The 12,402-nt window shown below is 28.4% G+C and overlaps 1 protein-coding gene across 1 annotated transcript in view; it reads right to left on the reverse strand.

Annotated features, from left to right (window-relative positions):
* Positions 1-887, reverse strand: part of LOC105165137 (premnaspirodiene oxygenase) — a gene marked incomplete in the record, with an annotated part of 1,962 nt that extends 1,075 nt beyond the window's left edge. The window contains 1 exon segment of the mRNA XM_011084072.2: positions 2-887. Within this exon segment, the coding sequence (XP_011082374.1) occupies positions 2-794 (793 nt within the window).

A 12,402-nucleotide genomic window follows, 5' to 3' on the forward strand; every position in this document is an offset into this window, starting at 1 on the left:
ATTTCTCTCGCCATTTTTGCCAAATTTTCCTTGTGCTCTTTGATGATATCATCAAGAATCACATCCAGCTTACGCCTCATCATCACCAATCTCAGTTTACTCCAACTCAGAGCATTGATAATCTTTGAGGATGGAAACAAATCAGCAATTTCAAACCCGCCCGCCATCTGAATTCCTTCCTTCAATAACTTGATCAATGCGTCGCTATCCTTGCACACCTTGCCAAACGCAGCACGACAGGTGATCGAGCTCGTTAATGAAAAAATCTTCTCCGTCAGATTGACGGGTTCTCCAGAAGAGAGGCGAATAGATTTGATCAGCCGTGAAACCTCATCGTTTCTAATGGAACTGAAGGAACGGACATTTTTGGCATTCAGGAGTTCAATAATGCATATTTTACGCATCTGTCTCCAGTAGTCGCCGTACGGGCTAAAAGCAATATCAATATAATTGTACCACATGATCTTCATGGCAATAGCTTCGGGCCTGTCAGCGAAATTCGGGTCGTGTTCCCTAAGCACCTCTTTCGCAATTTCCGGCGAAGAAACCACAATTGTGGGAACTTCCCCGAGTTTCAGGTGCATAATCGGGCCATACTGTTTGGCTAAATCTCTGAAAGAACGAAAGGGAAGTGCGCTAATGAGATGCAGGTCTCCAATTATTGGCAGCTTTTTCGGGCCTGGAGGGAGTTTAACAGAAACGGGTTTGGATTTCTTCCATTTCTTGATCAACAGGAAGATTACAGGGACAAGGAGCGCAACGGCTGTCAAGTTCAGAGGAAAAACAAAACCCATTTTCCTGGAAGAAGACTGGAGACTTCAGAACTTCGAAGAGATTTTAAGATCTGCTAGCTCCTTGTGCTGGCTGTGGGTCTGAGGGATTTGCATGTCGCCAGATGAATTTAAATACTTTTCTGCGAAGAAAAGTCATCAGCATGCAAATACTGCTGGTTCATTTTAAAATCCATCGGGTCAATTTAAAAATAACAGCGGTCTACGCTGCTCTACTGCACAGTATAAAGAATGTCTTTATTCAGATTATCTCTGTGGAATTCAAAGTGATTTGTCTTGTATATGACAAAAAGTCCGTTATTTTGAACACCTGATCAGTTCTAAGTCAGTCTACGTTAACTATTTTATATCCCAAACCACCAAGAATCTTCAAATTGGAATTTTTTATGGGGATACGGACCATATGGATTTTTTTATTACATTTTAGTATTACGTATTAATGATCAACACATATTTCGTCTCAAATTAGAAAATATAATCAATTATCTTACTATTTAATCATGACTAATTTTTATAGCTAAAAAATAATAATTATAGTAAATAATCATTGACCACAACCATACAATGTTTACTGACTGTGGCTTTAGTAAGGGTAGTTAAACTATTTTTCATGACTAAACTCATGGCGAATATTTTTGTCTTAGCTAATTAGAGCCATAGCAATTTTTTTAAGAGCTTATAAGATTTTAAACAATTTATTTTCAGATTTTATAAGTTTTTTCTTTTTCTTTTTTTTTTTTAAAAAAAAAGACAGTTTATATGCTCATCCAAACGCCCTCTTAATAGCAATTTATCAAATTCAGCCTAATTCAAATATAGGGCAGAAAATTTAATTTTGGTAAGAAATTTGTTAAAAAAATGAAAATCCTAATATACTTTGGAGAAAAATTGCCTGAAACACAGTTTTACCTGGAAATATTTTAAAAAGAAAAAAAGAAAAAGAAATCTTGCTAAATTTTGAATTTTTTGATTAATCTTTGGAATAAACAAAAATTTGCACCATTAAATAATGGATGCTATTGTAAAAATGTCAAATTTTATTTAAAAAAAAATGAGTTAAATATATTTTACACTCTTAAAATATACCGTTCTCGTCAATTATCCTATAAACTAAATAAACATTTACTTATCTCCCTTTCTTTGTTATAATTATTTAAATTAAATAAAAATGAATAAAATTGTCCTTGACTGTTAATAATATAATATGTATATTCACTTTAATATCCTCTATAATAAAATATATCGATTAATTTGACTTAAAATTTTATGAAACTATGACGTCTATAAATTAATAGTAGTTAGTCTAAGTTGCTTAAGTGCAAAATAATGATTTTCAAATTTAAATGGATAAATAGTCGTATTGATTTAGCACAAGTTTATAAACTCAATAATTTCAAATTAATGAATAAAATTGTATTTTTAATATTAAAAATTTATGTAACACCCTCTACTCGCTACATTTAATTATCACTATTTCATATTTTCTTTAATTAGAACTCATTTTATAAATAATTCCCTTTCAACCTGTAAAATAAATTCTGATTTATCAATATAATATATATATCACAAAAGGTAATAGATACCTCCAAAAGTTTATATTTACCCTCACTAGATGACCTCATATGCATAACCTCAAGAAAAGTAGTACCAGAATTTTAACCACAACCCGATAAAAGACCAAAATATTTAGCAAGCTAAACAGCCAAAAACTCTAACTTCGGATGTTACGACTGACCCACCTAATAAAAACCACGGCATGACTCGAAGTCTGATGTGACTAGTCAATGTAATCTATCTCTTGAAAAGTACGTGGCAAGGAATGAGCTGCCTACTCAATAAGTATAGATAATCAGTCTATATATATATATATATATATATATATACACACACACAGACAACGATTCACGTACATGCAGTTACATCGACTAACAGTCATTCGTCATATAGATACATCATATATAAGTAGTAATACATACTCACAACTATAAGCAATCCACAACATAATATTTGACGTTATCGTTTATTAGCTAATTGGAGTACATCAGTCAATGGTTTCACCGGTCATCATCATCTCATCGTCATATCATATACAGCACAGGATACCCGTTGTATGTGATATCCCCACACTCTTTTACTCCAGTTGTGTAGCAATATCAGCACAGGACATCACAACAAACATGGTATCCCCACACTCTTTTACTCCAATTGTGCAGCAATATCAGCACAGGACATCACAACAAACATGGTATCCCCACACCACCCCAGTGTGTAGCTAACAACAGAGGATATTTACCGCTACCCGGAATACTCCGGTACCCTACACGCCATGGTACCTAGCTTAATTCACATATTTTTCATATCACATCATCAATCACATTATCATAAACCATTGACTGTGTTCCCAACTAGGCAAGCATCATCTTTTATTTTAATTCACGATCATCATTCTACTATAATAAATTACTTTCTCAATAATAACTCCCAATTTGATTTCATACAACAATAAATTATAGTCATCACATAATCATATCCCGCACGCCCCTACATTACAATCACATAACACATAGTAACAATTTCACCGATATTATGGTAATCCAACAAATAATCCACAACTAATTATATAAACAATCAATATACGAAATCCACGTATATAAATATAAAGCCAAGTTCACGATCACATCCAAGAACCAATATATATATATAATACTACACATATAGCTATATATATAAATTCAATTAGCTATACTTATCTTAAATCCCAAAATGCTTCGATTTCACGAGGGACTGCTCAACCCTCTACTTTGTCGTCAAGTCCTATAATAGAATATTATACGTATAGTCAATATATTTAGAGTATTATAAACTCTAAATAAAATATTATATAATGTTCGTACATTTTCTACCAATCTTTTAATATTCTATTTATATTAAGGTCCAAACCCCTGTTCCATTTTCTTTGAAATAACTACACTTTCTAAGCTTCTCAAACATATATTTAATTTATCAACTAATTCATAAGAATTCATTTAATCATTATCGCTTTAATAACATCCGTAATTATATTACCATTGAAACCTCATTTTCCCTCTTTAATAACATAATATTTCTTAACTATAATTTTTCGAGACATTTCTATGAATTTTCTAACAATTTATTGTTGCCATATAATTTAATTAAGCAATGATACATAGAATTACATATTTGGTTAATCATTCATATGGAATTGCATAAATTAACTATAATAATAATAATTAAATATAACAAATTTAATAATTTAATTAATCAACTACATCATTTTTATATCAAATGTGATATTTAATTCGACACTAATTTAAATAGTCAAAACCATAAAATATTCCAATTAAATAGTACATCGATCAATATAAATAATATTTAATAAACGGAGTAATTAAATAATATAAGTATATTAATTAATATGAATTAAAATGGAAATTTTCGTACCTCTGTTTTTAGTTTTTCCGCAAGAGGCAGGAGTGCAACTTTTTCTTAACTGTGTTTTGGGGAGGAGTGCAACTTTTTTCTTAATTATGTGTTCTGTGTGTTATGTATTATGTGTGTGTGTACTGCATGTGTGTGTATTCAACAACAAGAAGAAAAAGAAAGAGGAGAGTGAGGCGGTGGGGGTTGATGGCCCCCCCTCCCACTCTCAACTCTCTCTCTCTCCTCCCTTTATATATATATATATATATATTATTTATATATATAAAATATTATTATTATTTTATATATTTAATTAAACTATTTTCGAAATACTCATTACGTTCTTCCTAAATTTTATAATTAATATAATTTGCCCCCAAATGTTATAACGAATTTCAATTTAATCCTTTAAATTCTATTATATCTCAAATTCAATCTATAATTTATTTATTAATTAAATTTAAATTTTTAATAATTATCAATTAGTCTTTCAATTATGTGAAAAATTCTACGGACGTCACAATTTACTTATACCGATATTCGTACTCACGGGCATTTTAGTATGTATACTCTATCCATCTCCAAAAGAATTGTTTCTATACATATCTGTCCGACTCTAGATATATCTAATGTAAAAATATTAGGTTCGAGTTCGATTACTAACTATTATAAAAATGGTCTTGATTTAGGTATTGCCCATCAATTGACAAGTCTAACATGTTAAACCTAGAGTTAAATTAAAGAATTAAAAATAGTTACTATTTGGGAAAAACAATTATCTTATCAACCCACAAATTATCTCATTTGACATTTAAGCAGTACCAAAACAATAGACTCGATCGTTACTTGCAATATTTTTTTTATTAAAATTACATCTGGTATATATACTTATGCATGAACACGAGTTTATAAATTTATCGACTAATCCAACAATAATTTATTAACATCGTAAATAATAAAATTTAAAATAAAAAATTGATTGTTAGATTTTACTAAAGAGGGTATCAAATAAATGTATAATATTATTAATATTTAAAGGTCTTGGAGATGGGCCAAAACAAGGACAATGTTTGTCTTGATTTATTTTGAGGTGTTTTAAAATATTTTGAAACAGTGCCTCATTTATTTTATGTCGACATAAGTCTACACTAATTATAGGACATTCAATTAAAAAAATTATATATATACTCGTATATACATATAAAAGAGACATGATTTGACAATGAACAATAGCTTTATTCATTGTCACTAGAAGAAATTTAACATTTAAAAATAAATAATTTTAGTAAATAGTCATTTCTACGGCTACGTAACAATTATTGGTCATGGTTTTTGCAAATATGACTAAAATATTTGTCATGGCTAAAATTCAGAACAAAAACACTTGCTATGGCTCAAAGCTACGGCAAAAGTAATTTTCATAGTGGGTAATATAAGTTTCTACATTAATATATATTTTGTTGTGGTTAATAATAATTATTTAGCACAATTTTAGTCCATAGCTAATAGTAATTTTTTTTTCTAGTGCGTGAAGAAAATTGTACATAAAATTGTCACTATATATAGATAATTAATGACACATTTGGAGTGATTTTAATTATTTGTTTTTATAGTTCATCACCATATGTTTTTATATATAACAATTTTTATAAAATAATTAGGGTTAATTAAACTTAAATCTCATTCAAAAATGAGAAATTGACGCTTTTCTCAAGAAAAAAAAATTAAAATTACACTTACATTTAAAAACATTTCGTGTACACCTAACTTCTTATGTTAAGGTTTAGATAGAACTAATTATAAAATATGATATAGATTAAAGTTACAGAGCATCATAAATCAAAAATGAAATTAAAATTTTAATTTACGATAATTAATTAACTAATTATATAATCAGTCTCCGCATTAATTAACAAACATTGGAATTTTAAACAATTGCTATATAATCAGTCTCCGCATTAAAAGAGAATTAATTAAATATAAGATAATTGCAGTATGGTCAAAGCATTATTTCACATACATTGGATGAGAGCAATAGAATTCATGATTTATTTTTTATTTTTTTTACTGTATATTTTAATTTGAATCATATATTATATAGTATTGTAATTAATATTTGATATTTTGATGCCCTAAATGATGTAGTATTGTAGCCAAAAGACTAAAATATTAGTTTAGAAACTTAAAGGACAAAAATGCTAGCAAAAATGAGCCAATAGGAATCATAGTCTCAATTTTAAAAGATTGAGTGAGATGCAACTGCATTTTTCTAGCAAGAATGGTGAACTTCAACAGAAAAAGGGACTAGAATCGCAAAAATTAAAATAATACAAGATCAAAATGCTATTGCAGAAAATTAAAAGATGAAAACACTAATAATCTAAATTATGGAACCAAAAATACATTTAACCTATAATTATTATAAAGTGAATGTTCTATAAGTTATGGTTAAATTATTTAAGGGAAAAATTACAAAATTAGTCCTACAAGTATAAGGAATGGCAAAATTAGTCTTGTAACCACTAAATTGACAAATGTAGTCCTATATGTTTTAATTTAATGAAAAAAATACCAAAAATTAGCAGGACAAATTGGGGCTTAGTGTTTCGGTTTTGCTGATTGGTCTCAACTTAAACACGTGGCATCTTATATGGCTGCTGATGGATAATTTTGGTTGAAATGACCAAAATTGCCACTATATTAAAACATATAGAACTAAAATTGCTACTAAATTAAAACATATAGGAGAAGTCAATTGATGAGGAGGCCATGACGTGGATGGTGCCGTTGGCGGAAACTGGTCAGAGAGATGTGTGCGCCATGGGGAGGCGAACACAAGGATGTTGATCTGCCAGCGAGATGATCGCTAGTGGCAGAGATATGATGAAAAAACTAGTGGCAGGTGAAAAACGAAACGAAACCAAGAGAATGGGCCAGATAGTGGACGAAAATGGAAGGGCCTAGGTGCAATCAACTCACCGAAAGATGGGGAGTTGATTGGTGGTGGTCTCGAACAGTGGGTAGATTGGACGGCGGCTAATTTTAATGAGAGAGAAAATAAATCTAGGTTACAGAGCAAGATTATAATCAATAATTTGGGGGAGGGGGGTGTTTAAACTCCGATCGAAACACATACTCTAGGGTTGGAATCGATATCGAACAGTGAGTTTAATGGTGGTGCGCATGGTCGGAGACGCGCCGGAAAAAAACTCCGACGACCGGCTGTGAAGTGGTGGTGGTGCTAGGTGGTAGTTAACCATTCTTTGTCACGTCAGTATCTACGTAGAATGTTGACTGTGTAAGTAATGTCCATTTATTGCCGAAACCCCAAGCCCCAATTTGATTTGTTAATTTTTTGTCACTTTTAACCGGAAAGATCAAAGTTGCTATAAATTTAAAATATAAAATACAAAAACTATCAGTCTCAAAGCTATGGAACCAATTTCGGCCCATACATACAGGTGTATGTTACAATTTCGCCTTATTCAACTACATTCATTAAGTATTCTTATATTTTCATCAGTTGTTGATAACTGAATTTGAAGATATATGTAGACGGCAACTTGAAGCCAATTCTCACATGGACTTAGCGCACAAGGCCTGAGACAATACAATTCTTTCTCCCTCCCTAATCAAAATGATAAATTTGTCAAAATCACATCTTCATCATATCAACTTGTGGAAAAATCAAATAACGGTCTTCTCAAAACAAAGATCGGATTGATTTGTTTTGGTCATTCTATACTCATAAATTCATAAAATTACACTTTTAGTTTTAATATATTTAATTCTTTATTTTATGAAAATTTCAAAATGATCTCAAAATTAGAAAAACTCAACACATTTAGTCCTCAATGGTCCGAAGTTGAAAAAATCTACACATTTATTTCTTTGTTTTACGGGATTTATGGGACTAAATGTGCTGAGTTTTCCTAATTTTCGGACCATTTTGAAAACCCTATATTGTATAGGCTAAAAATGTCTAATTTTTCTAATTTTGATATCATTTTAAAAATCTCGTAAAGCAGAAAATTAAATTTCTTAACTCTCTATCCTATACAACTAAAAATATATTTTGTTGTTATTATTTTATGAAAAAATTCTTATTTAAATTAAATTTGGCCGAACTAAATCAATCACATAATAAATGAATTATAATTATCATTTAATTTATTTTGATCTAACCAAATTCGATCCAAATTAAATATATTCTTACTTTGTGTATAGGTCCTATTAATTATTATTATTATTATTTTTTGTGTGTTTTTGTAATTTTAGAATCGAACTAATAATAAATTAATTTCTTTTTTGATAGATTCCCACAGCATATATATATATATATAGATATACTGACTGATACCGACTACTTTTCTATTTTGAGAGGGACGCCACTACTTTTCTTCCACTGCCTTTCTTGACATCAAAATAGTGTGACTTTTATTATAAACTATTGAAAAAATCAAACATTTATTTAGCGCATGATACGTTTTTTTCTCTATTAGACATATGTTTTAATTTAAAAATATTGTTATTATTATTATTAAAATATTTAATACTCTAACATATCAAATAACATAATTAAATAATTTTTATTAGATAAAAACATAATTGCATGGATATATAAACCAAAGATTGTGAATTCGAGTCCTACGAATATAATGTGGGTGTATGTCTACATTTATAATAGTTTGTTACGTATGTGTTTATACGAATCATTGCTGTATTGTATTATTTTGTGAATTTGAATGTATTGAATGATACAATGAACGCATATTATTTTTACAAAGAGGGAGGGGGGAGGGGTATCGCATGAATAGAAATAATTTTTTATTCAGAAGAAATTACGGGCTAATTTATTTATGTTTCGGATCGTGTTTTTTAGAAGAATCTAAACCTTGATCAGTTTTGTCACGAGGGGCTACTGTTCTTCACGAATTTCATGGTTTCAATTAGTGTCCCGATGTTTTTTTAAATATTTTCTATTTTTCTTAAATGTTCTTTTTAATTTGGAGTCCTTAGAAACTTGGAGTCTGGAGACAAGTTCTTTAATTATTTTTTATAATATTACGGGTTAATTTAGTTTAAGTGAGAGGAAATGAGAAGTGAAAGGGAAAGGGGGTGAGAAAGGCAAAAAAAAAAAAAGAAAAAGAATAATAATTTTTTTTCTTCAAATTATTTGGCTTATTTTTGTTTGATACAAGAAAAATAAATAGAAAAAATATATATATAGATTGTAAATCTATAGATGTATAAAGATTCTATATTTATTATAAAAATAATAAATTTTGGGTAGAATTTTATTTTAACAATTCAAATTATATTTTAGGCAAATGATTGTAATATACATATTTTAGGGGTGTAAATAATACGCGAATTTTCATCATAAAAAAATGGGTAAATTATATTTTGCCCTCAGAACAATGACTCTTTTTACACTTTATCATCGAATTTTTTTTTGTATCAACTTACCATCTCAACTTTGCGGAATTTGCACTTTTGCCATATATGGTCTTTTTCTATTGATTTTTCTGCCGAAAAAATATCACATATTTTACATATGTGAAAAATATCACATCACATAACCCTTAAATATCACATGTGCATTGCATATAATGTTTTTTTCAATAGAAAAATTAGTTAAAAAATAATTATAAATAAAAAAATGTAAATTAAATTCCAAATTAATTAACTGATCCCTAATAATATTGTTTTCTGGGACTTCAATGTTTGAACCAAGCATCAAAGCAGAACAAGAAAAGTAGTAATGTTGAAACAGAGAGTTCCATTCTACTAAAATCATTGACTTGACCTTGGCCTACATATAATTCTTCCTTAATTAGGAAAAAAAAAACAATAAAATAATAATAACAATCTAGGACATGCATATATTCAAATATAGGTTTAACGTGTAATTTATCTTTACGTGATATTGCAAATGAGCAAATTATTTTCTATTTAAAAAAAGGGTTAATTATATTTTGTCATCTGAACTATGACCGTTTTTACACTTTGGCATCTAAACATTTTTTGTGTCAACTTACTATCTCAACTTTACGAAATTTTGCATTTTACCATTTATAACTATTTTTCTACCAAGTTGTTTTGCAAAAAAAAAAAAAACACATCACATGCAGTGCACATGTGATATTTAAGGGTTATGTGATGTGATATTTTTCACATATACAGAGCATGTAATATTTTTTCGGCAAAAAAATCAGTAAAAAAACCGATCATATATGGTAAAGTGTAGTTTTTTAAAGTTGAGATTACAAATTGACACAAATAGTTTATATGCCAAAATATAAAAACGAGTATAAGTCGGATGGCAAAATATAATTTACCAAAAAAATAATCATTTAATGAAGCAATTTATGTAGGCCAGAGGGATAAATTTCTATTTTTTTTTATATATAGAAAGATAATTAATTCATTAATAATATGTCAAGATGGTTGCTTCCAATTTTTTTGTTCAGATGCAATATTATCCTTTTAAATACTTTTAGAAGTATGCTTCCAATACGTGCATGTCCAAAATCTATAATATTTATGAAAGATGTGGGAAAATGTTTATTAACAAAAATATCCTTAAATATATTTAAATATTCACAAGATATCAATTTAGGATTTAGGATTTTTAATCAATTTTCAAATATGTTGGTCGGGATTTTGAATTAGGCAAGGAAATTAATGATGTGAGACGCACTAAAAATACTAATAATACTAATAAAAAAATTTCATATTACATAAATAATGATGTGAGACACACTAAAAATTTGATATTAATATTACCAAAAGTTGTAATTAAACCCTAAAATATCGATATTTAATAATATATTTTTCTTTTATTAGTCAGAATATAATTAATATGTATATTTATCTTAAGAATGAAATATTAACATAATACACATATATTTAAAATATTATATATTAATTTTCACATGCTAATTTTATATATTATAATTATTTCATATTTTTTAAACTTATTGTTATATATTATATGTTTTCAAAGATTTATAAATCTTTATTAAATAATAAATATGTTCTAATTTAAACACTTAAAATTGGTAATATATCAATTTTTTAATATAGTAATAGTTTAAAAAAATTGTATATTTTATACACAATTATTATTTCGAATTGTAACTTAAATATAATTTAAATAATTGTTTTATACATATTAACTCTTTCATAGATGTTTAAACGTATTTTCAAGTATAGTAATTCCACAAAAACATATAAAGTATACAAATAACATATTTTTCATTAGATATATTGAATATATATTTTATATTTTAATTTCTATAGTGTATGTAAAGATTCGTGCAAATTATTATTGACTTATACCTGCAGATCAAATTATTATTGACTTATACTTATATTAAATTATTATTGCATACATATATATACACAATTATACATATAATACTAATAAAAAAATATAAAAATATTATAAATTATACATACTTATGTATATATTATATACCTATTATAATAATAAAAAATATTCAAAAAATTAGAGGGGGAAGGGGGTAGGGGTAGGCGACGACTAACGATAGTACTGATATGGGAATATTTATGTAATAGTAAAATACAAAAGTAAAGAGTACCAAAAAATTGAATGTAAAATGTATATTTGTCAAACAATATACAATACCGTATCAATACTTTTCAAACTTACTTTCTTTACTTTTTTATCGGAAATGATTACATAATTACGTCAATATTAATAAATTGAGCAATATATTATTTCGATGGATAAACTCTCGTTAAGAGAAACAAACAATTATTACTCATTACACTAAATTCGTATTAAGTAAGATAAATGCGATGAAACCTAAAGAACGCAGTCGTTTTATTTTGCCAAGAGCGACGTGGTAGTGTGCCCTAATTTTCGCTTTCGTCCCCAAATTACTAATCTAAAATTAGATTTTCTCTGTGATGAGGGTAATTATTAAATGACCAAAATATCCTTATTTTTTAAAGGATTTTACTGTTAATGTAGGATTCGCGTGTGGCGAACCGACCCGCCCGACCCGGATCCATATAGCCAACCCATCTATCCAGCCGTCGGATTGCATGACATCAGAGCACCTAGATGATGCCACGTGTCACCCACCCATGCGGTATCATACCACTATGTATACTTGCATTTATGAATATTTCAAGGAGC

This window comes from Sesamum indicum, linkage group LG1 (genome assembly GCF_000512975.1).
Source record: "Sesamum indicum cultivar Zhongzhi No. 13 linkage group LG1, S_indicum_v1.0, whole genome shotgun sequence".
Classification (NCBI taxonomy): domain Eukaryota; kingdom Viridiplantae; phylum Streptophyta; class Magnoliopsida; order Lamiales; family Pedaliaceae; genus Sesamum; species Sesamum indicum.